The following is a 25,593-nucleotide window of genomic DNA, read 5'->3' as shown; positions in this document are numbered from 1 at the left end:
GCAGAGAGAAGCTCAGTCTCAAGCTGAGCTCTCAAACTCATCCTGATCTCAGTGCTCATCCTGCAAATGCATGTTCCTTACAGCTGTGGAGCAGCTTAAACGATCCCCTCCAGAGGAAGGACTGCAGAAAACACAGGTCAGCACCGCTCTGTGCAGCTGGAAGGTTCTCGCAGCTTTTTCCAGGTGGTTCCAGACTCAGTCTGCGATTCGTTAATCATTAAAGCAGCAGAGGAGTGAGCAGAGCGAGTCTGATAGCAGGTGTAGCCTTCGCCAGAGAGACAGCGGCTTGAGAGGGTTTCAGCTCAGTTCACCCTGAATGTGAGGCTCAGCTCTGATCAAGGCTCCACAGGACCGGCCTGTGTCGTCCACGTCTCCCTTCTTCCAGTTCCACCGTTTCTTATCCAACGTCTCGTTTCGAAAGCTTTTCACCATATATATTAAACCATGTATAAAAATATCTGAGCATCACGTTAGTCCACGGCCATCGAGACGTTGAGGACGTCTTCCGGGCTCGGAGCTGGGTCCAGAGGAGAGCAGCTGTAGATTCACCAACCCTGACCTGACTGCTGCCAGACAGATCCCAGACAGATACCAGACAGATCCCAGAAAGATCCCAGAAAGATCCCAGAAAGATCCCCGTCCTCCCGGCACAGAGCAGAGAGACGCTGCCGGGATCTGAAGCAGGAAACAACTCGTTTTCAATAATCAGTGTTTTAAAAAACCTTCATTAACGAAGTGAGAAACGGAGCTTTGGAGGCTGAGTGTCACATCTGTTCGTCTACAGTCCAGTCTTGTTAGAGTCCAGGATGGATCCAGATCCAGATCCAGATCCAGATCCAGATCCAGATCCAGATCCAGATCCAGATCCAGATCCCAGCCCAACGCGGAGTCAGACCATGAAACTCCTGGTGGAGCCCTGAAGAGGTGCACACCACTTCACGCCTCGTCGGACTCTGAGATCTGGCTGTTTTCTACAGCTCCATCCAAAGAGAAACCTCCTGTTGAGGCGTCTGGAGGTTCATCACGGAGAAGAGGTTCAGCCGGTCTGAAGATCAGGATTTAAAAATCTCCATTAAAGTTGTGAAAAACAAAGATTTCCAGGATACATGAAGCCACGTGTAACATAGATGTGAGTCTTTATGTCCGCCCCCGGCTCCCCGGCCCCCGCCCCGGCTCACAGCTCACAGCGGTCGTCCGGGGTCTTGTAGCGGTCCATGATGCTCAGGACGTCCTCCAGGATGGACGGGCCCAGGTCCAGGTTGAGCCCGGCCATGGAGTCGGACCGGGCGACGCTGGACGGGGCGGCCAGGAGGCCGGCGGGGTGGAAGGCGGCGCAGGGCGACTCGCTGCGCTCGCTCCTCAGGTCCTCGTTGCTCAGGCCGGCGTCGGAGTCCAGGCTGAGGCCCCGGCGGACGTCGGGCGGCCCGCAGGCCTCGGACAGCGAGTCCTCGGAGGACACCTCGGAGAAGGAGCCGCAGGACGGGACCAGCTTCCGGATGGTGGGCGACAGCGAGATGTCCCGGCACGGCTCGGACGCCACGCGGCCCACCACGCCGTTCTGGCACAGCGACAGCGTGGGGTGCTGCTGGGGGGCGGGGCGGTCGGGCCGGGCGGGCAGCCGGGCGGGCGCCGCCTCGTCCAGGTGCAGCCGCGGCGGTTTGGGCGGCGCCTGCTCGTGGGCGACGAACACGGGCATGGAGATGGTGGCCTTCAGCAGGCCGGACGACGCGTGCTGGTAGTGGTAGCCGTTGTAGGCGTAGCTGTGGGGGTCCTGGTCGGGCGCCGGGCCGCCGTCGCCGCGGCGCTCCACGCTGTGCGAGCGTCCGTGCCCGTTGGGCGCGCGGCTGAGCGACGGCAGCATGTCCATCTTCCCCCGCAGGAAGCCCACGTCTCCGAACATGTCTCCCTCGCCCTCGGGGCCCACGTGCGCGCTGTGGCGCACGTCGCCCAGCGGCGGGCTGATCATGTCCCCCGACAGGACGTCCCTCAGCTTCGGCTTCTTCCCCCTCTTGGGCGTGGCGGTCTTCAGGTAAATGGGCGTCTTGGCCGGCATGCTGGGAGCCGAGGGGCGGAGCGGCGGCGGCGAGCGGCGGCCGGGTTCCCCGCAGCAGAGACCAAACACGGCGTCCAGAAACTCCAGCAGCGAGGCGAGGGCAGCGCAGCGACTCGGGAAGGCCGCGACCTCAAACCAGAGCGCTCCGCTTCCCTCCCATTTCCCAGCAGGCCCCGGGGTCTGATCCCTCAGATCAGCCAGAGAGGATGAAGGGATGAGGCGAGATGATCTCTGGCTGCCTCTCCGTCTGCCGACCCTCCACTCAGCACAAACTTCAGGAATGTGACGTCCAAACACTGCAGATCTGCGAGGAGAAAACAAGAGGAGCGAGTCAGAAAGAGGCGGGGGGGGGGGGGGGGGGGGGGGGGGGGGGGGGGGGGGGGGGGGGGGGGGAACGACACATGATGGAAAACACTGTGAGAATCCAGAGAAACACAGATTACGCCGCGGAAATTGTGGGTTGAGAAGTTTCTCGAAGGCTGAGCTGTGACGGCGTGTTATCACAGAGGAATCTTAAAACGTCTTCCCGGAGACAAAGCAAGGCTGGATTATTGGACGGCTCGCCCGAGGACTCTGTGATCTTGTGACCTGATCACCAGTCAAAGGTGCCTGTTGTTATTTAACCCTTTTAAACCAGCGGTGCTCAACCCGCGGCTCCGCGGCAGCCCCACAGCGGCCCCGCTGAGGTTTTACATTAACGTGGAAATAAAAGTCAGTTTTCATTTAATTTGCATTCCACAGGATTCAAAACAGCAAAAAAAAAAAAAAAAGATGAAGGCAAAACAGTGAAGTCAGCCAAAACTTTGAGGGGGAAAAAAAAGGAAAATTGAAAAAAATAAAAGAAAAAATTGAGGAAAAAAACAAGACTTGAAAAAAGAAAGAAAATGAAAAAATAAGAAAAAAAAAAAGGAAAATATTGTTAAAAAATGAGAAACAAAATCAAAGGAATGAAATTCAATAAAAAATAAGACAAAAAGGAAAGAAACTGCTAAAACCATTGGGAAGCCACTACAAACAGCAAAAACTGCTAAAGATCTATAAAAGGACTGAAAGAAGAAAATCCATGAAAAAAACTTTTAAAATGTAGCTAAAAATGTAATAAAGTTAATCGAAATTATACCCGATACACTTCATTTATACAACCTTTGAGCATAACATTTTTGTTGGATGTTTTTTTTTTCCTTATTTCAGAGGATTTAAAAGGTTTAGGTGGAAAATCCTGAAAGTGGCTCCGGCAGACCTGAGCAGGAGGTTTCTGTTGGCAGCTTCGCAGGAGACTAAACTAGTTTTAATTCCTTTCCTGCTTCTTTCAGCGGGATTCAGGACGAGTGTTTCTCATTTAAAGACTGATCAGAGGCGGAAACGAGCTTCTGCCGTCAGCGAGGAGCCCAGTGAACGGAAGAAAACAAGACCTTCTCCCAGCGGTCCAGGAGGGATCTGAACCGTCCCTGAAGACCGACCGCTGCTCTCACTGTTTAAACACAAACGGCCTCATTTCTTCATGTTTTTCGGCGTTTTCTTTCCCCCTCTATCGGCCCCCTGTCGTCCACTTTGCTGCTTCAAAACTGCTCATTTCTCCAAGATGACGCCAATAAAGCTGTGATCTTCTGTCCTGCTGGAATATACGGTTAAGAGACCATGTGGACTCCTCAGGTCTCTCTTGGAAACTGGACTGATTCTCTTTCTGTCTTCCGTTACACAGACGGAGGAGCAGTCTGGCCTGCTGGGAGGTGCCGCCGCCCCCCCCGGTCGGGTGTTTGTTTGTCTTCCAGCCGCTCCGTTCCCAGGTCTCTCCTCTCCGACCATGAAACTAAAAGTGAGCGACCTCCGACCCCAGACGGAGTCCTTTAACCCTTTAAAGCCGGACTGACGGGGGTCGCATTCACTTGAGGTCAGAGGTCAGTCTGGTCCAGGGGTCTGCAGCCTGCAGCTCCAGAGCCACATGTGGCTCCTCGGCTCCTCTTCAGCGGCTCCCTGAACCTTCCAGAAGAATCTTTTACCTCCACTATGATTCCAAACTGAAAGAGCAGGAATTTCTAAAAATGGCTAAAAACAGCTATTATTTGTTAAAAATCACTAAAAATAGTCAAAAAAAGGATCAAATTGTTATTAAAACCCATGAAAATCCACAACAAAGTGTAAAAAAATTGTAAAAAAAAATTGGCGACAAAACCAAAAAAGAATAAAACACATCTAACTTATAGCTCAGCAATACTTTTAGGGTGTAAACACATTTTTAGATTTAACATGTTTTACAGCTCCAAATTAATTTTTATTTAGTGGAAAGTCCCAAAAATGCGCTCCATCAAGCACTCAGAGAAATAGCAAGTATGAGAAAGTTTCACTCCCAGGGTGATTTTACTCCTGGATGTTTTAGGCAATTTTTACTGATTGTTGCTAAAGTCTGTCCACACTGTATGTATATGAGTTCTTCGAAGTAATTCTCCTGCCTGTCTGTGCAACATGAGTGCATCATTCCATGTTATAGTTGTTTATCAGTCAAGGGTTGATTGTTTTAAATAGGGTCAAAGTGATAAGATTTAGTGGGCAGATCTAAAAGCTCCTGCAGTCTTTGAACGCCTCGTCTCTTCCAGTCTCACTGGTCTGTAAACATGAAGAGGATCCAAACTCAATCAGACGATCTCCCACTCTGAAAACTGTCCAGGAAACATGTTTACACTTCCTTAACTTCCACTTTTAGTGGAATAAACACAGTAGTTCAGTTTGTAGGCGAGACCTGCGGCCTGAGACCCCCCCCCACGATACAACCTGGGGCGTTTTGGACAGGACTCAGATTTCAAAATACTATTAAAACCTCTTATATAAAACTTGCCTTTGCTGTATTTAGTTACTTTTACTTTTTTAATCAAAATTTTATCATTTTCCCAAACAAAGTCTGAGTTAGCAGCTAAGTTAGCGCTTTAGAATTTACTGAACAGAACATGGCTTTGGTGTATTTAGCTGTTACTTTTAGTTTTCTGATATTCTGTAATCCTTTCACTGTGATAATAACTGCGTTGCTGCAACATGGTCTATAAAAAACTGAAAGTTCATCTCACTGAAGCTGCAGTTCGCATGTCCACATCCGAAACGTCCTCTGATCTGTAGGAAGGGGCCCCTAATCAAATCTGCATGGGGCCCCCGAGAGGCTGGAGCCGGCCCTGCCTCCGAACGCCGCCACACCCCTCGCCGTGTTTTTCATGACCGGGAGTCTAAATTTAAGCCACATTTTCACTCACACGGTTGTGAAACACTGAAAACCGAAGGCTGCTCTCAGAATAACCCTCCAAAAACATCCTGGAGAAGCAGCCACAACAAGGGGAATGTTTGCGGGTCTGCTCGGGACTTTCTTCACTCCCTGCATCACTCTTCCTGGAAGCTGGACTTTGGGGCACTGATGATGAAGAGGATGATGATGAAGATGATGCAATCTGCCTGTTTGGGCTCTCAGGCTCTGTGTCGTTTCCTGAAGTGACCCTGAACGCACCGCGGCTCCTCTCCTCCTCAGCGGGACTCCGGCGCGTAATTACGCGCAGCGGGCGACTGTTGACAAAAAGCATTTTGCCCGCCCGTCCGCTAATCCGTTTGTTGTTTTTCTACATTACACCAGGAAAATAAATCCGATCTGGCTGCTCAGATACATTTCGCCAGCTGATGTTTCTCTGGTTGAGGCGGCGGTGACTAACTTTCCGTGAGAAGTGAGTTTATTCGTCTTTTAATCCCGAAGGAGCGCAGACTGTGTGACATGTCCAGAATGAAGCAACGCGTGTCTGCCTCCCACTGAGTCAGCGAAGCGGCTGGTTCGTTTATCACAGGAGTGTCGAAATGTCGGGTTGTTTTTAGGTTTACCACAAATGTGAGGCGAAACTTTGTGCGTAAAAAAGCAAAGCAAAGAAAGGGCTGCGGCGGTGCGTCGAGGAGCAGAGTTTCTCCCTGCTGTTATGTAACTGCCGCCTGGAGTGAGATCATCCCACCTCCTCCTGGACACATCTGACCGGGACCAGTGGAGCGAGCCTCCCCTCTGCTCCTAATCCACGCTGGACCGTCAGATACGGCACGGCTATTTTTAATCAGCCCGGGACGGAATCAAATTGGCTTGATTTGATCACGCATGCTCTCCAAACAGAACGACAAAGTTATTATTGGCTGGTTTGACCAGTTTTCCCTCCTGTTTCTGAAAGAATTTCACCTGCGCAATTCTGAAAACCTTAACTCGTGGACGGACTGGGAAAACTAGAAATGACAAAAACCGACTCTCAGAAAGGCGTTTACTTTACTGTTCTGAGCCACTAACAATAAAGCCCTGCCGCGTGTGTGTGTGTGTGTGTGTGTGTGTGTGTGTGTGTGTGTTATCATTGCATTAATATCTCCTCTGGGTGGATGTGCAGGGCGCAGCACATCTGACAGCTTCTGTAACACTTAATCTTCTTAGAAATTAGATCATCATAACCCAGATGCGCGCGGATCGAGCCTCTAAACACTTTCTGAGTTACGAGAGAAAACATTTTCTGTCATAACCACGTCTGAATTTATATAAGAAACAAGAGAAAATGTAAGTTTAGCTGGGTTTTTTTTCTCATTTTTGACGCGTAAAGTTGCGCTCGAATCCAAAGGGAGCGTCCAGCACGCGCTGCTTCATGTGGCCGGATAAAAGGCTCCAGCAGCCACTTCTGTGTGTTTGTTATTCTCACACAATACGAAACAAAAAGATCCATTCAACAGGTAAGAGAGCGGGACCGGGACCGGCACCGGGACCGGGTTTACCTGCACAGGAAGCGGCGCTCCGGGTTCTCCTCGGAAATTAAAAGCTCCGGTTCGGTGGGAAGAGCGGCGAGCAGCGGGGAGCTAAACCTCTTACTGACGGGTTATTACGCTCCTGCAGCGCCGAGGACGGAGAAAGTAAAGAGGAGGGAGATCAGCCCGCAGAGAGCCGCGGCGGAGGGCAGCGCACTTCCGGTCACGACCTTTCAGAATAAACGCAGAGCGGCTCTGGAGCAACATGAAGCCTTCACATCATTTTATAGTTTTATTCAAACACATAAACAAATTTTATCTGTTTAATTGAAGATAAAGTAAATAAAAAGACGTAGAATAGCTCAAACTAAAGGAAATAAGAAATAAAAAAGACTAAAAATGACGAAAGTTTCTGAAAGAGAATTAAGGCTTAAAATAGAAACAAGCAAAAATGCTTCGAAAAAAATGTTATGATTGATAAAATGTGCTTTCCTGTTGCCACAAGTCTTTTTAACTCCTCCCTGTAATCAGAGTTTGCTGTGTTTTGGTTAATTTCAACTTTTCTGTGCTTTGCATTGTGCATATTAATAATTTTTATAATTAGTGTTTTATTTTTCATCTTATTTTTTCTATTTTGTGTGGTGCAATGCCCAAAGGAATTTACATCTGGGATAAATAAAGTAATTCTACTCTATTCAGTCCAAAAAACATGTCAAAATTGTCTGGAAAATGCTGTAAAACAAGGATGAAACCACAAAATCAGGTACAAAGACACCTGAAAATGTAATAAAATGCTTACCATCCAGAACTGTATTTGAAACTTGATAAATGCACCATACGACAGTTTTTCCAGTTGTTTTAATAAACTTCAGAAGTGTTGTTCTTCATTTTAAACATGTTTTGCAGCTCCAGGTACATTTGATTTGATAGGAATGTCTGTTTTGGCCATAAGGTTGGAGAGTCCTGGTCTGAGAGGAGCCTGAGAACAGAGACAACTCAATGAGGACAGATTATTTAAAAGAAAATTCTCAATTAAAACTCCAGTTGCTCACATTTGATTAAATTATGCAGACACTGAAATGTGAATATGCGCATTTATAATCAGGCCAAAGTGAAAACACCACAGAACCCATTTCATATAAAAACACAAGATATCATCATAAAATGTAGCATAAATACATAAAAACAAGTAAAAATAAATCTATTAGTGCGAGTACAAAATATTAAAATGAAAAATAGTTTCACTAAATGAAGTTATGTTTAAAACTGCTTTTCCCATCTTTCACTACTTTTGTTGAAAAAATATAAAATACAGATGAATACAAAGATGAACAATAGTTTTTATTGTTGTTGTTTGTTTAATGTTGGATGTTTATTAAAAGAGATGTAATGAACTCATTCTGTCCCAATAAACTATCGAGGACAATGAATAAAAGTGATGCATTGTTTTTTTAAATGAAAAGTGTTTTGTTTTGTGTTTTGTTTAGTAAATGATTGGATTGTGGTGATCACTCAAAGCAAGGAGAGAGAATTAAAAGAAACAGCTGAATAAACAGCTGTGTTTCTGATCATTTTATTCTGAAAAATATAAAACCGGAAATACTTCAGCTGGCACACACACACACACACACACACACACACACACACACACACACACACACACTCACTCACATGCCTATTAAAATGCTCTTTAAATGGAGTGGGATGAGACACTCTAACTAAAAACAAGTCTAAAAAACTATAAAAGGCACAACTAAAATGGGAAAACAAAAAGCTAGACCACAGCAAATGGGGCGAAATATGTAGAAACAAATTTAAAAAAACTAAAATGACCAGAATTTCTAAAACAATAAAGAGTTGAGAGTGGAAAAAAGCAGATCTACAGTAATGAAAATAACAAAGAAGAATGTCAAAAATTATTACATTGAAAAAAAAAGTGCTGAAGAAAGGATGTCCTGGAAGGAGGAAGGAGGAAGCTCCACTTCATGGTTTCAGCTGCAGTAATGTCAGGTCACAGCAGAGCAGAACCTGCTTCAGGGTTTCCAGGTTGTGTGGCGGTGTTACACAAGACATGTCTGTCTCTGGTCGACATGTGGCGATGGGTTGATGGTGCTGCTCCCAGGCGAGCCCTCTGGAGTGGTGTGTGTGTTCCCTCAGTGTGTTCCTGTGTGTTCCCTCAGTGGGTTGGTGTGAGGAACCTGCTTGCTGCTGAGGGAGTCTTTGTCAACCTGCAACAAGTCAGTAAAATCAACTTTATTCCATTATTAAACAGACAAAAGAGAAGAAGGCAGGAGAAACAGACTTGCCGGGTAGAGGGGCTGCAGGAGGTCCCTGGAGGCCAGCTCACACACCTTGGTCTTAACCATGACCGCCATGACAGCCGCCGGTCGTAACGACTGAGGACTGGAATTAGATATATTTTTAATGCAGAACCCAAACTAAACCACACACCCATAAATCCCCAGATGCCGAGGACGTCCATGTGGGACGACATCAGTGTGCAGTCTACTCTGAAAAACATGCGTCCTGGTAGTTAAAAATAATCCCCAAACATAAATATCAGAGCATTTTCACCTGTCATGATGTTTTCTTTTGAATCAAGTCACAAAGTGTGTTTCTTTGTGTTATTCTTCTGCTCGTCACCTTCTCAGGTCTGAATCAGTGTTTAAAAGGTTTTTTACTTCATCGTTAAAGAGCATTTGGATCAAAAACAGCGTAACTCTCCAGTTTTCTCTGCAGCTCTGATGACTTCATCGTAATGATGAGTCGATTTAAGATGAATTCTCTACAAAAGTCCCAGATCGACGCGTCCATTTCAGGACAAGTCTGATCAAACTACTCTTGTCTAAGTGGGAAATTTCCGCAGTCGTCCTGCTGGGCGTGGTCTTAGTGGGATGATGAGCCTCAAGACGAGTGGGAACAGGCACCAGTCTGTGTTTATTCGTATTCACTTCCTGAGACGATCACAAGACGCATTTTAATGCCGTCGTAGTTGTCCCATTGTGGGAGTTTATCTCCCTGAAGGTGATAACAAACCAAAGGACTGTTGTGGAATCCCACCTGGCTTCCAACCATGAACACCAAAAAGTAACATTCAGCAAGAAAATGCATAAATGAATCTTAAATCAAGACAATTTTCACTTTTTTCAACCAATTTAAAGCACATTTACCCTGACACATTCCCATTTCTGCTTTAAAGGATAAGTTCGGTTTAAGCAGTTTTTACGTTGTTTATAGAATGAAGTAGAACAATATACTCACCCAGAAGGCTTTCTGATCCGAACAGAGCTTCGGGAGAAATTATTTTCGAAATCAAGCGGCGCACATCCATATAGGTCTAGCAGACAGGGCATCAGTAACGCCACTCCTAAAACGGCTTTAATCGTCCAAAATCTCATTAGTTTCACCAATATTTCCTCCTGGTCCGCTCACGCCTCTCCTCTACGACAGTCCGGTGTCGCCAGATATGTCATATATGCAGATATTTGTTCAATTTGAATGTACTACCTGGCGTCCACGTGTATCTAGACACCTTCATCTAGATATCTATGTCTACATGTCTCGGCGGTAGTGTGACCAGAGCGACAGAAGCCGCAGTGTTGTTGTGTGTGTGTTTTTTCGACTGCCGATGCTAACGCATGTTTCTGATCCCTGCTCTTGGAATAAACATCCTCACGCTGCCAAACTTCTCTGGACTTCTTTCAAGCATATTACAAAGATAAATGTTTTGGTTGTTTTGTTGACCTCTGAACTGAAAGCTTTGTTTACGGCTGCCGCGCCATGTGCAGTACGGCTCATTGTTTCCGGGGCAACCTGAGGCTATACGGTGCTTTTTTTTCCAGTTTAGTGTAATATGGATGAATATCTGTCGGATGAAGATGTTGTGGATGAGAACTTTGAATATGAAGGGTGTCTGTCCTTACAGTTTCAAGCCAGAGTATACAGATGAAGAGCTCATCGAGAGGCGAGCGCAGAGGCAAAGAGAAGAACGGCTGCCAGAGAGCAACAAACCGCTGCACGTCTGCAAATGGACATCAGCTGTCAGGTATAATAAGCATCAGAAACATGCTTATGTCACACTACCGCCTAGACATATAGATATAGATATCTAGATGTAGGTGTCTAGATACGCGTGCGCTTCTTAACTGCGCTAAGTAGTACATTCAAATCAAAAAACATATATCTGCATATATGACATATCTGGCGACACCGGACTGTTGTGGAGGAGAGGCGTGAGCGGACCATGATGAAATGTTGGTGAAACTAATGAGTTTTTGGACGATTAAAGCCGTTTTAGGAGCGGTGTTACCGATGCCCCGTCTGCTAGACGTATACGGATGTGCACCGCTCGATTTTGGATCTAAATTTCTCCCGAAGCATTTCGGATCAGAAAAGCCTTCTGGATGAGTATATTGAGGTACTTCATTCTATAAACAACGTGATAACTGTTTAAACCGAACTTATCCTTTAACTGTGTCAATTATTTGTCATTTAAAGTGTTTTGGCTCGTTTTTTTTTTCTGCTTCTGTAAATTTTGCTTTCTGATTGAATTAAACCATTTTTCAACCGATTTCAGCAGCTTTAATCATTTCAATGGTTTAGCTGTTTGATTTTTCATGTTTTTATTTTTCCAAACACTTTTAGCCATTTCAACGCTGTCAAAGCTGTTTTAGCTGTCTGGGCTGCTATGCTAATGTTAGCCACGTTAGCTCTGTTAGCTCTTCAACAGGACCTTCTGTTGTAAGGATGTGAAGTTGCATATTTTAGTTGACAAATTACTGACTCATTGTGCAAAATACCTGATAAAGAGCTGCCATATTATCACGTTTATCTGACAGAATAAAAGCATAAACAAGGATTCAGCAGGAATCCAGCAAAGTGATAAAAAATGTTGTCAGTAAAGAGGCATTCATCAGTCTCTTCACTCGAAAATCACATTTATCTCTCAGGGAGTCTCAGCATTGTCAGACATGATTAAACTTCTCCCCTCAGACCACTGCTTAAGAGTCAGCTCTGACTTCAGCTAGGGGCCTTTCTGTGGGGTTTGCATGTTCCGCCTGTGTGTTTGTGGGTCTTTCTTCCTTCAGCCCAAAGCTCTGTGTTTGAGGTTAATCGGTGACTGAACGTGTCGGATAAAGAGGCGCAAGAGATCGATCTGGACCAGATGAAAGTTGCATTGTTTTTAAAGGAACCTTCCAGGTTTCCAACTGAAGCGTGATCAAACCTCGATCAAGGCTCTGCGGCTGGAGTTGCTGCTTCCAGATAATGAGTTTTGAACCCTCAGTGTTTACAGCTCCTGCAGGACACTCTGCAGGGCAAATGAAACCCATAAACATGCCTGTTTTTCCACAGGAGAGTGCTTGGAGCTCATATGCAAACAACAGACGAACGAACTTTTCCCGCTGAAGCAGCATCATTAACCGGAGCACAAGTGTTCAGTCAGGCTTCAGAGGCATTAGTTCTCCTCCGGACAGTGCTCAGAGAGGCAGAAACACTCCTCCAGAGACCCAAACTGCAGCTCTGCAGGAGCCTTCACCAGGCCAAACTGCTTCTGCGCCTCACACAGGAACAACACCTCGCCGTCATATTGGACTTTCACACTTTCTGGCTCATTCTGTGAACTTTTCACCGCCGATTTTCCTCAAACGGCACTAAAGTTAAAGAGTCTCTTGACAATCCGTCAGCGCATCGCCCTGCTGCAAGAGCCCCGGGCCTTCTGGAATGTGTAAACTAGATAAGCAGAGTTACACAAAGGCTCCCAGAGATGTGTGATTACATCACACACACACACACACACGCACACACACGCACACACACACACGCACGTGCACACGCACGCACGCACGCACGCACACACACACACACACACACACACACACACACACACACACACACACACACACACACACACACACACACACACACACCTGATGACATGACAGGCCTGGAAAATGGCACAGGTTTAGTGATTTTGGCAAAAAGAAATCTCAGTTTCCACTCTTGAGAGAGTTTTAAAATAGTTACAAAAGAGGACCTGAGTGGGACATGAAAGGAGAAATCGGAAATATTACGTCACATAACGTCCCCTGCTCTCTGGAGAGCACTACGCAGGTTGCCAGTTTGGGAGTCTTTAAAGTGGGTTTAGACTGTTCACATGCGAGGCCAGTGTCATGCATACACGACCGGCGTCGCAGATGCATCGGACATGTGCACGACCGGCTCTGGAGCGCATGTGCGCGCAGCCGGTCAGCCGCCCGATAGCGCGATCATAGAATACATTGCTGTGCTGCTTGCTGGGCTACCTCGGGAACTCACATACGATTGGCTCTGGAACCAGGAAGTGTGACGGTCTAGCCCCGCCCATTGGAGTTGTTCTGTCCTGGAACTCTTATTTTGAAAGAAAGGATCTTGACCAACACATTGTTGATGCAGAACAGATTGTTTAAAGGGATGTTTCTTTAATGACAGCTGGAAAATGGGAATGATTTTTATTGTTTTCATTGTAAATTTCTTACTTATTGCACCTTTAAACCACTTCTCCAATTGATATGAACTTTGTTCCAGGAAACGTGCTGCTTCAGTAAAATACGCTTCACTCTAACGTGTCCCCAAATGTTATTCGATCATTGAGGACTCACAATAGAGCTGATCGACCATTGCCATTATGGGACGGAGATTTCTGATATTTTCCAACAATAGATATTTTTATGTGTTTCACTTTTTAACATACCAATTTTTAAGATTTTTTTCATCCATTCATCCATCCATCATTCCATCTTTCAAAGCTTATCTGAGACAAAGTCGCAGGGGCAGCAGTCTAAGCAGAGATGCCCAGACTTCCCTGTTCCCAGACTCTTTCTCCAGCTCTTCCAGGGGGATCCTGAGGCGTTCCCAGGCCAGCCAAGAGACATAGTCTCTTATAGTCCTCTTATAGTCATACTCTCTCATAGACCTCCCCAGGGAGGCGTCCAGGAGGTGTCCTAAACAGATGCCCGATCCACCTCAGCTGGCTCCTCTCGATGTCGATCTCACCTCCATCCTTCCCCCATTCATGAACAAGACCTCAAGATACTTACAATCCTCCACTTGAGCCAGAGCCTCTTCACCGACCTGGAGATGGTAGACCGCCCTCTTCCAGTCGAGGACCATGGCCTCTGATTTGGAGTTGCTGATCCTCATCCCTGTCATTTCATATTCGGTTGCAAACCGCCCCAGTGCATGCTGCAGGTCTGTTTTTGATGAAGCCAACAAAACAACATCATCTGCAAAAAGCAAAGATGAAATCCTGCGGTCCCCAAACTGGAACCCCTCCAGCCCCTGGCTGCTCCTAGAAATTCTGTCCATAAAAATTATGAACAGAACTGGAGACAAAGGGCAGCCCTGCTGGAGTCCAACATGCACCAGGAATAGGTCCAATTTACTGCTGGCCCTTAACAAGGGGCCCCAGACTCCGCATTCCCAAAGCACCCCCAACAAGACACCACAAGGAACATGGTTGGACGCTTTCTCCAAATCCACAAAACACATGTGGACTGGTTGGGCGAACTCCCACGAGCCCTCGGGCACCCTATGGAGGGTCTAGAGCTGGACCAGTGCTCTTGGGTATTGAGATGGTCCAGAGACAAAAACGACATTGTTCCTCCTGGATCTGAGGTTCAACTATCTGTCGGATCCTCCTCTCCAGTACCCTGGCATACACTTTCCCAGGGAGGCTGAGGAGTGTGATCCCCCTGTAGTTGGAGCACACCCTCCGGTCCCCCTTCTTAAAAAAGTGGAACCACCACCCCAGTCTGCCAATCCAGAGGCACTGTCCCTGACCGAAACTCAATGTTGCAGAGAAATGTCAACCAAGACAGTCCCTGCACATCCAGAGGCTTAAGGTACTCAGGGCAGATCTTGTCCACCCCCGGTGCCTTACCTCCGAGGAGCTGACCAACGACCTCAGTGACTTCAGCTTGGGTGATGGATGAGTCCATCTCTGAGACCTCAGCCTCTGCTTCCTTCACGGAAGACGTGGTGACGGGATCGAAGAGGTCCTTGAAGAATTCCTTCCACTATCCAATAATATCCCCAGTTGAGATCAGCAGCTCCACTGTAAACAGCGTTGGCAGAGACCTGCTTTCCCCTCCTGAGGCGCTGGATGGTTTGCCAGAATTTCTTCGAGGCCGACCAGTAGTCCTCCTCCATGGCCTCCTTGAACTCCTTAGTTGTTTTCATTTAGGAATTTTACTTTGAGTGCTGCCCATTGTTTCTTTTAACCAGTGGTGCCCAGGTTTGTTCCTGCAGAGCCCCTATCCAGCATGTTTTAACTCTACCTGCTTCAACACACCTGAATCTCCTGATTTTGTCCTCATCAAACATCAAGCAAAACCTAGTAATGAGCCTGTCAGTGAAGCAGGTGTATTGAAGCAGGGAGAGAACTAGAACATGCTGGATAGGGGCTCTCCAGGAACAGGGTTGGGCACCGCCACTTTAAGCCAGTTCTTTATTTTGTGTGTGTGAATTTAGTTGAGGGGGAATATTTTCAGTCATGTCAATTCTCTTCTCAGATGTTCTTTCCCCTCGTTCTGAAGATCCTCACTCCATTTCTCTCATTTTGGGTAATTTCTGTCTTTCTGTCTATCTTTCTCAGTAAGCACAGCCTTGAGGTTTGTCACCTAGGTCTCTGTGTTCTGTAGAGCCTGTTTCATGGTCTCGACTTCTGAGACCTGAACACTGACCTCCATGTCTCTCAGCACTTGGTTGTTGTCATGGAGCTCAGTGACCAGCTGTTCTACTTTAGTCTCCAGAGTTCTGACCTGGCTGCTCAAAATGTCCTTCTCTGACAGCAGCTTCTTGCTCTCTATTTCCCAACCGCTGATCGCTGTACTAAGCTGGCTGACCTTATCCTCATACTCAGCCTGCATGGAAGACTCTCTTCATCTGCCTCCTGAAGCTTACTGAACATCAGACTCTCCATGCTGGTCCTGACGGTGGTTTATGCCCATTTCATCTACTCCCATGTTGTCTACTCTGAAATTCCCAATTCGTCTACACCAAAACCAGTGGTGGGCACAGCTAACCAAAAAGTTAGCTTCGATAACCGTTCTTCTGCTAACTGAAAAGTTAGCTTCGATAACGCTAAACCGATAAACTGCTAAAAGATTTAGCTGAAGCTAACAATAACCGCTAACCACTAACTGCCTCACCCACAGCCGCTGCAAGTTCTGCAACAGGCCTAACGGGGGAACGCACTGGACGTGGAAGCACTGCGCACGGAGTTTCTGATCGCCTCCCATGTTAACCCGTCTGATTGCCCGCACACACCGTGCAGGGGAGGCAGGCGCTGCGCACGCCGCGGCTCGCACTTTGCAGCGCCTGCTCCGTTCTATTTTTCGCGAGCGCCGCGAGCGCCATTTGTCAAACTGGATCAAGCAGATCGGACCAGACAAGAAGTCAGAAACAGAAAAGGCAAGAGAATCCGAATTTTCAAAATAAAATAAATCAAATGACGATTAGTTACGGACAGTGTTGCTGTCCGTCTATAATTTGTCACTTGGGTCTAATCACATGAGAGATGGACACACACACAAACAGACGTGTACGTACGCACCCAATCAAACAAAAACACACTCTCACACACACACACACACACACACACACACACACAGACACACATTTCTCTGGCTTGTAAAATAGCTTGTAAATTTTCCATGATGCATTTGCGATTGTCAGTGTAAACTGTGATAAAGTGAATTGATCAATTTGTCAATTTGAACTGTTGTAAATAAAGTGAAATGTTGAAAAAAAAAAGGTGTTTTGTGTTGAAGTTCAGTATTTAAAAGGGTAAGAACAGGTCAAAATAGAGTATTACCGCAAAACCTGTGGAAAAGTACTAAAACGTGGGAAAAATACACAGTAGACGAAAGTAGACGAAATGGGAATATATGTCAGGAACAGAGTAGACGAAATGGGAAGTAGACGAAATGGGAAGTTACCTTGACGGCTATTAACTCTTCATTCTTTTCAATCAACCAATCAATTTATTTCTGTATAGCCCAGTATCACAACAACAGCTGCCTCAGAGGGCTTCAAGATGTTAGATTGGTTGGTAAAAATGAAAACAGTGAATAAGCATAATGTTCTTTTCCTAGAGTTTCTTTGTCATTTTGTCAGACTCGACCTCCAGGGCACATGTGAGAGGCGTCACTTCTCGTTTAAGGCTGCCAATTTTTGGCAACCAGGTGCTTTTATTGAGCTGATCAGTATCGAACTGATGCGGCTGACTGGCCGGTTTATATTTCCTCTCCTCTGCTTGTTTCATCTCATAGTGCACACACACACACACACACACACACACACACACACACACACACACACACACACTTACACACAGAGGTGACATCACCTAAGTGAATCAAGATGTAATCAGTGCAGTATGGGACAGGTCTGCAGGGTCTCTCTCACACACACACGCACAAGAACGCTCATACACACACACACACACACACACACACACACACACTGAATGGAGCCTGACGACGAGCTTCCAGCCCCCCCTGCAGCCCTCCAGGCGTGGACCCCTGCTGAGGCCCCCAGACAGACACTCGTCAGCAGTGTTATGTAAGTTACTGAATAGTTAATCACTGATCACAGCCACCAGTTACTGCTGCAGAAACACAAAGGGATTACTGCTGAATTATACATGATTGTTGAGTTTGTCTTGATGAGGCACACACACAGTTTATCACGCGTCACTGTTACTGCAGTTACAGGGAGGAAGATGCTCTAAAACAGGAGTGTTCAGCCTGTAGCTCTGGAGCCTGTTTTCACCCGAGAACATCGAGCACCTACATCTTGTTTCACCTGCAGCTACGAAATTCAGGACACACGTATAACACCCCCATACGCATAAAAACATCCAAGATGGACGTCACGAAAAGTCAAAGGAAGTCCTCTATTTTGAAAAATATGGGAGATTTTGCACGTTTTTGGCTTAAATTCACGTTTTTTAGGGCGAACTCATCTATTAGAGCATAATTCCAAATGACCTTGAATTGGGCCATAGCGCCACCCGCTGGAAACAGGAAGTGTGGTCTGGTGCCGATCGGCTCCAGATTTCACAGGTTCAATCAGAATCTGGCCCTGATGGCATTCGTACGATGACTAGCCTCATTCAGAGTCCCGCATGTGGCAAGGACTCGTTCAAGGCTGCTGCAGCAACAGAGGCACAGCTGAAACGGGAAAAACAGCTAAAAGCACAAGAAAGATTAAAAAAAGAGAAAAAAATGATAAAACGGACAGAATTTCAAAAAGAGAAAAAAGCCACAGTCAAAACCATTAAAAATTTGAAAAAAGGGTAAAACTGCTAAAATGAGGTACAAAAACAGCTGAAAATGTTTCTACATCCTCAGTTGTAATTGAAACTTCATAAATGCAACATGAGATGCCGTTCTTGTAAGTAGAACTAAATGACATTTGAAATTTGTCAAGCTGTGTCAGCCTCATTTGAAAGGTTAAAGGCGTTTTGCGCCTCTACTTCTGCTGGATTTGGTGGAAAATGAGAGAAACGGCTCCTTTTATTGAGCTCTGATCGATAATCAGGATATGGAATGAAGCTTCATCGGTTTGGTGGGAGGAAGACGCTTCGTCACGTGAACGACGCCGCAGAAACAGGAGGTCTGTTACACAAGCGGCCGCCTGAGCCGGGTGGACGGAATCAGTCCTGAGAGACACGCAGCCTCACCCGGCTCTCGACCAGAGCGCCGAGTCTCCGCCAGACACCGCCGCGCTCCAGCTGCTCTTCGCCGTCCCGAAAAACAAAGAGGAAAGTCCTCCAGTTGAGCCTTTTCCAAGATTTGGTTTGGTTTTTCGCCTTTGTCCTAAAAAGGACATTTCTGGATTTCTGTGTTTTGAGAAGACATGTTAGAGTCAACAATCACTCTGTTTGTCTCATTCATTTGAGTATTTGTTTTTTCTCGATTTCCAAAAACATTCAGATCCGACTAATGATTTTCTACATGGCAGGGAGAACATGCAAACTCCACAGAAAGGCCTTCAAGCCCGGTGAGATGAGCGTACTAACCACTACAGCTCTGTGAAGGCATGTTTTCTACTCTTCTAGGCGAACAGAGATCTAGAAAGTCTGAAGTTTTCACTCTTCTGCCTGCTTTTTGAGGGAGAAGTAGAAAAAGCCACGAATAATACGGCTGGAAAGTTGTCTGACAGCACGCCGTCTGCAGCTCTGAGCTGATTATCTCCCGCCTGGATTCACTGATGTCAATGTTTATTATCGTTGCTCCGACTTCTCTTTATCAGTTTCAGCTTCCAGGATCCTTCAGATAAACCCTGAGGCTCCAGTCTGACGTGAAAAATCCAGAAAACACAAAACACTCTGTCCTGAAGCGTCCTGAAGCGTCCTGACCCACGTGCTCGGACATGTCGCACAAGTTCCCGCTGGGAGTTTCTTTCTTTTCTTTTTTTTTCCATTTCCGGGCAGAGAAAGTCCCGATCAAACGCGCAAGTGAGGCATGGAGTGACCTCACAGCAAGGAATTCTGGGAATCTGTGAGTAAACGGGCCTCCATGTGTTTCCATTTACTCTGCCGTGATTGTGCTGAACCTCCAGGGTGAGCAGCGGCGGCGGTGGTGTGGGGGGGTGGGGAACCCAAGAAGAGAACCAGAAGGCACGTGTCTCAGATCTCCCAGTCACCAATAAATGAATCAATATGTCACTACAGCTCCGAGCAGCACGACATGCTGAAACAATCGAGGAAACACAGTCGTTTCTGGATTAATGGCTGACAGTGACTCCACTACTTCCATAAAGGAACTAAATCTTATTACTGATTCATTTAAGGGAATTCCTCAATACGTTGCTAAACAGGAGTTGTAATGCTAATATATCGATGCCAGCAGCGTCTCTTCACTTTGAGATCATCGGCGGTTTTTCGTCTCCAGCCGGTTGTTTCTGTGAGGACAGATTAAATCTTCTCGCACGTCTTTCCGCTGTGAGAGAAGGTGAAACTGTGTTTCTCTCTCTGTGGATATGAACGCAGCTTCCAGCAGCGTTCCAGAGGCGGCACTGGAAATAGAAAAAAAAAAAAAAAAAAAAAAAAAAAAAACCACAAAAACAATGAGTGACGCGAGGCGACCGGGGGGTAAAATAACACGGGACACTGTAAAAGTGTCAGCGCAGCCTTCGAACCCGAAAACACTGGACAGAGGCTGCGTCACTTCCTGCTCTGCTCGATTACATAAACCCCAACCGGCCAATCGCGGCTCCTCCTGCCTCTAAACATCCCGGGCTCCACTCGTCCTCCTTCCTCTTCCTCTCCTCCATCTCCACCGCTCGCCTGCTCCTCCAGTCAGAGGTCAGAGGTCATTGGCGGGGGGGTGGTCAGAGCTCCCGCCCAACCGCCCCACTGGAACAAACACACAGAAATAGAAAGCAGCTCAGAAAGAGAGGAAGGGAAGCGGCCGGGTGGGGTTTTAACCGAGCGCCGAGTCTGAATGAGGAGAAACGAGGAGGTGAAGGAGTGAGGACAGCGGCCTCACCCCGCCACAGACCCGTGAGGGGGTGAACCCCCTCAGAGACTCAGACATGCTGGATGTTTCCTTTTCGTCCCCAAATAGCTGCAACTGGAGGCAACAGTGAAAGTCAGTGAGGCGCAGTGGCCCAGTGGTTCCCACACTGGGGTCAGGGGTCGCTCTGGAGGGCCACATTAGGGGGGCGGGCTCTGTGGTCAACAAAACCCCATTCACACATGTGAGAGAAAAGCAGAGTGAGACATGGGAAACAGCCCGGCGCTTGTTTCAGATCAGATCTGACCGGGCTGCGCAGCAGCAACAGCCAATCAGAGCGTCTCGCTCCCAGCGTGGCGTGAAAGACTCGAACACACAGACCAGACCGGAGAACACACCCTGAAACAGACACATCGCTTCAAGGCACCGCTCATGCATGCTCTACTAATTCTAAATTACATTTAAATGAAGATTTACGGTGATTAAATCACAAGAAATGGTGCAATAAACTAAAAATGATCTGACATTATTCCTGAAAGTAACATGTGATGGAATTTTAACTTCTGTCATCATCGACTTCTCTTCTATAGACATGAATATTCTACTTTTCTGCAATTTGCACCATTTGTTGCTGTTTTTAAAGCCTTCGTTGACTCTTAGCGACGGTTTTTATCCCCTGAGATTCAGTGGCTGGTTTCATTTTTCATGCTTCAGACTCTGTTTATGTTCCCGCTGCTTCCTTGGTCCCTGTCGGATCGCTCCGGGCTGCTCGGGTCACGAGGGAAACATTATCAATAATTAGCCATTCCAGTTTTACGGTTGAGTTTTGTTTTGCTCTGGAGAGACGAAGCAGGAGTTCGGGAACGGACCCGATGCCAATCTCCTCCCCTGCCTCTCTGCAGGCATTCAAGCACAACGCCAAACGCTTCCTCTGAGCCTCGGCTCGGGGGTCAGGGGTCAGGGGTCACGGGCTCGATGTGGATCGGTCACGGTCGGGCCTACGTGGAGTTCACGGTCCAGATGAGCGTGTTTGGGAGTGTGTGGCTGATGTGGGAAACCTGGAGGGCCGAAGACTAAACAAACAAACATCCAGACTGGGCCTGTTGACGCTGGAAGCGACTCCGCTGTGAGGAGAGAGGGAGGCGGCGGAGAAGAAGTGAGGAAAGACGGATTATTCTGAATCTCTAACCCTAAATCATTCCTCCGGTGAGGTTTGTGGTCTTCGGCTTTTTGTTTGGTTTGATGGATTTCGTTTGTTTCACACACATCCAAGACTTTCTGTCTTTCTCTAAACCGTTTGAAACGCCCACTGTGGATTACATCATGAGCGAGTCGACAGGCTGGTGAGACAAACATTTCAAAATAAAAGATGTGTTTGAACTCGAGAAGTCACACATGCAGAGGGAGAACATGCAAACTCCACACAGAGAGACCCTGCAGACAGAGTCAAACCAGCGTCCCTCCTCTGTGAGGAGAGCGGCGATCCACTGCAGCACTGCAGCTCCGGCGTTACAGCTGATAAGATGCAGAACGAGCCGAGTGTTTCATGTCTGAGGTGGTTCAAACACAGCAGCGTGTGTGTGTGTGTGTGTGTGTGTGTGTGTGTGTGTGTGTGTGTGTGTGTGTGTGTGTGTGTGTTTACGGGGAACAGCAGCTGGAAAACTTGAAGTTCTAACTGGTGTTTATCTCAGTCAAAACATCAGGATGTGTTTACGTTAGCAGTACGAAGTGTGTGTGTGTGTGTGTGTGTGTGTGTGTGTGTGTGTGTGTGTGTGTGTGTGTGTGTGTGTGTGTGTGTGTGTGTTCTCTTCAAGGCGAGTCCAGAATCAGCTGCCAGTGTTTACAGAAGTGCAGAGGAGTGTGTATTCGCTGCACAAGGAGTGTGTGTGTTCAGTGTGTTTAATGTGTGAACGGCGCATGAGGAGTGTGTGTTCAGTGTGCTGAAGTTCAATCAGTTCGGTGTGCGAAAAGTGTGTGTGTGTGTGTGTGTGTGGTCAATATGATTTTTTTGTGTAAACAGACTGTGTGAGGAGTGTGTTCAGTATGTTCAGTGTGTGTGTGTGTGTGTGTGTTCAGGGCATGTGACTGGTTTTCAACGCGTCCTGCTGACCGGCTCATTCTGCTCCACAACAGGAAGTCAGCCTGTTGATGTTGGAGTGTGGGAACGGAGAGAACGGAGAGAACGGAGAGAACGGAGGGACGGAGGAGGGAACGGAGGAGAGAACGGCCACAGAAACTCAGCGCCGCTCTCGACTCATCCAGACTTTAAAACCAACAACAAGACAACATCTGATCAATACAGTGGACCACTGAAGCGGTCTGGAGCCGATATGGGAGCTCTCTCAGTGACAGTGTTGAAGTGGCGTCGGACTGTGGGAGGAAACTGCCGTGTTCCTCCAGGGAGAACATGAAGACTCCACACTGATAGCCATGGGGAGTGAACTCCAGACTATCACACAAAAACACAGTTCTACACACTCATGTTCCAGTCAAAGAAAAGCAGAACGGCAGAAACACGTTCCACTGTGTGAATCTTTTATTTTGAAAAGACAGATGACCTGGGTAATCTCGGTTGGAGGCAAACGACGCAGCAGAGAGATGAAGCTGATCATTTGAGGGAGATAACAATGATCCAACATAGGAGGAGAGAAAAACACTGATTGTCTCCTGCGTCTCTTTCCTTCTTCTGATTCATTTAAATCCGTCTTTGTGAAGAGCCTCGGTCAGTCGGTCGGTGTGTTTCTGTGGATGTGCTGGGAGTTTTAGCTCTCTGGTGTTTAACTTTCTGCTTTGTTGAGCAGTTTTGTGTGACATGAAGTTAGAAAGTGGCCCTCAATGTGGATTTTGGTATTTTATTAATATTTAGAGTGAAATTAGTTCCCATGTTCTTTTCATTCTGTTTAATTTATTATGAAACATCGGTCATGTTTATCTGCTGTCTGTGGCTCCTTTAATCTGTCATGATTCTGAATTTGACCTCCAAAGCACTCAAAAATGGGAAAAAAAACCCCATAAAAACAGTCCTCATAGTCTTAACTTACTACCCTCTGATGACATTAAAGACATAAACCTCCGATTGTATATTTTTCCAGTTCCTCTGAACGTAACTTTGCAGCAGTTCTTTTTGTGGATTTAAGTTCAGCCTTTAACACAACGCCACCTGATGATACACAAATTACAGCCGTTAAACATCTCATCTCAAATCACCCACTTGATCCATAGTTTTTTGAGCGACAGAGCGCAGGCTGTGAGGATAGGTCCTGCCATGTCTGACACCACCAGGACCAACACTGGAGCCCCACAGGGCTGTGTCCTCGGCCCCTTTCTCTACACGCTCTACACTAACGACAGTACAAGCCCCACGCCTATCACTACACACTACAAATACTCTGACGACACTGCAATCTTGGCTCTCCTCAATCATCAGCACTGCATCACTGCCGATCACAGCTCAGTCACCCACTTCACACAATGGTGCATGTACAGTCATCTTTACATTAACCCTGATAAAACAAAGGAAATGGTCTTTAATCCCCCCCACCCCCAGCCTGAACCACATCTCCATCAACGGTAACGCTACAGAACAGGTGAACACATTTAAATATCCTGGAATCACCCTGGAGAATTACTTCACCTTCGAGCACCACATCATGGACGTTCATAAACGCTCACAACAAAGACTTCCTGTTCTCCTACACTCAGGGCTCTCCATGCTGCTCCTCATCATCTGCTGCTGCTGTATCAGAGAATCATTCAGTCCATTCTGCTGGATTGTTCTTCCTGTTTTTACACGATGCTGTCAGTCTCCAGTAGAAACAAACTCCTTAAAATCACTCACACAGCATCTAAAATACTCTGCTCTCCCACACCAAACATTTCAGAACTGAATGACAGAGCAGCAGCCCGGCTCACCAAATCAGTAGTTTCAGACACAGATCACCCTCTTCATGACTTCTTCCAGCTCCTCCCCTCCGGGCGCAGATATCGGACTCTTAAATGTAGACGGCCCGTTTTCACAAGAGTTTTGTTCCATCAGCTGCTGCTGTACTGAACAAGGTACCTCGCTGACTTACTGCCAGTCTATGTTAACTGCTGTTTGTTGTTCTTTGTTGTGTATTCTCTGTTTCTGTAATTGTCTTATTGTCTTACTTGTGGTGTATGTGACGGTGTTCATAACATCTTGAACGGACATGAAGGCTGTGGAAACAAATTTCCCTTCACGGGATAATAAAGACCTATCTATCTATCTATCTCTCTATCTATCTATCTATAAATTTCCTCAAAAAAACCTTTTAGAAGCCGGTCTGAAGACCTGGTGTCACTGTTGTCATAATAAAGTCAAAAATACAGGAAGTGAGTTGTAATGTTGAAGATTTTCAACTTTTCAAACCAGTCGTAGACAAACTGAAGCTTTTCTAGAAAGTTGATTTCTAAGCTCCATAGCTTTTTGTGGAGAATCGGATTTAAAATTTACTACAAAAGAAGATAATGTATGAAAAGAAGAGCTGAAAAATACTCATTTTTAAGATGATTTGATCATTTATTTAATTCTCTTCTGTTGTTCTGTGACACAAATTCAAATGTCATTTCCAAAACTTGTCAAAAGGCATATTTTGTCAGTGAGCACTGCACCATGAGCACGAATAAAGCTCCAGTCATGAACTGATAAAGAGCAAAAAACAAAATGAAGCTTGTTCTGAAGCCCATAAGGATCCCTGCGCTGCTCTGAGTTCCTCCTCTGCAAACAAACAACCTGAGCAGCAGCTCACTTCCACGTGTTCCTGAACATTTCCTGGACCAGTAAGAGGAGAAGTGACAGAAGTCGGAGGGAAAGCAGCTCTCCGGGCCGGAACGTCACGTTCTCTGATCTCTGGCAGCAGAACGCTGCATTGTTTCAGCTGCAGGAGCGAAGCGTCAGCAGGGCGGGGCGGGGGCCGCTGCCCTGGACCCGGGGGGGGGGGGGGGGGCGGAGCCACTGGACAGCAGCACAGGAGGCTTCCCAGGATGAGACGGCAGCATTTCTGCCTTTTTTTTTTTTCCAGAAGCGACTGGAAGCAGAGAGTGTGTGTACTGTGTGTGTGTTTGCGTGTCCTTGTGAGGACGGGGATGTTTTCCCCCGCCTTCTGGAACGGCTTCAAACGGACGTCTGAAGGTCGAGACTCTGGACGAAGATAACGGCGGCGGTGGGAATCCCGGCGAGATCGGCGTTCAGACGTGACTCCTCTGAGGCGCCGCGGCGATTTCTCTCTGAAAGAGGCGGGGCCAGAAACTGAAAACACACCTGAGCTCAGCAGGCTTCCATCC

The 25,593-nt window shown here is 46.8% G+C and overlaps 1 protein-coding gene across 2 annotated transcripts; it reads right to left on the bottom strand.

The window, feature by feature from the left end:
- Window positions 1-179: 179 nt before the first annotated feature.
- On the bottom strand, window positions 180-21,747 carry LOC115400432 (cdc42 effector protein 3). 2 transcript variants are annotated; one of them, XM_030108298.1, is made up of 3 exons: window positions 21,742-21,747; window positions 15,201-15,207; window positions 180-2,360 (listed from the first exon to the last, which is right to left on the bottom strand). In XM_030108298.1, the coding sequence occupies exon 3, from the start codon at window positions 2,051-2,053 to the stop codon at window positions 1,175-1,177; it is 879 nt and encodes a 292-aa protein (XP_029964158.1). In that variant the 5' UTR covers window positions 2,054-2,360; window positions 15,201-15,207; window positions 21,742-21,747; the 3' UTR covers window positions 180-1,174. The 2 variants fall into 2 exon arrangements, with proteins under 2 accessions (XP_029964158.1, XP_029964157.1); XM_030108297.1 differs by lacking the exons at window positions 15,201-15,207; window positions 21,742-21,747 and adding an exon at window positions 6,818-6,942 and having other exon boundaries at window positions 180-2,357.
- Window positions 21,748-25,593: the final 3,846 nt, after the last annotated feature.

The sequence above is a fragment of the Salarias fasciatus genome, chromosome 14 (assembly GCF_902148845.1).
Source record: "Salarias fasciatus chromosome 14, fSalaFa1.1, whole genome shotgun sequence".
NCBI classification, from domain to species: Eukaryota; Metazoa; Chordata; class Actinopteri; order Blenniiformes; family Blenniidae; genus Salarias; species Salarias fasciatus.
This window is presented reverse-complemented; position numbering and strand designations above follow the sequence as displayed.

What these genes read in the sequence shown, in the direction of transcription:
- LOC115400432 (XM_030108298.1), bottom strand. Translation starts at nt 2,053, where the DNA reads ATGCCGGCCAAGACGCCCATTTACCTGAAGACCGCCACGCCCAAGAGG.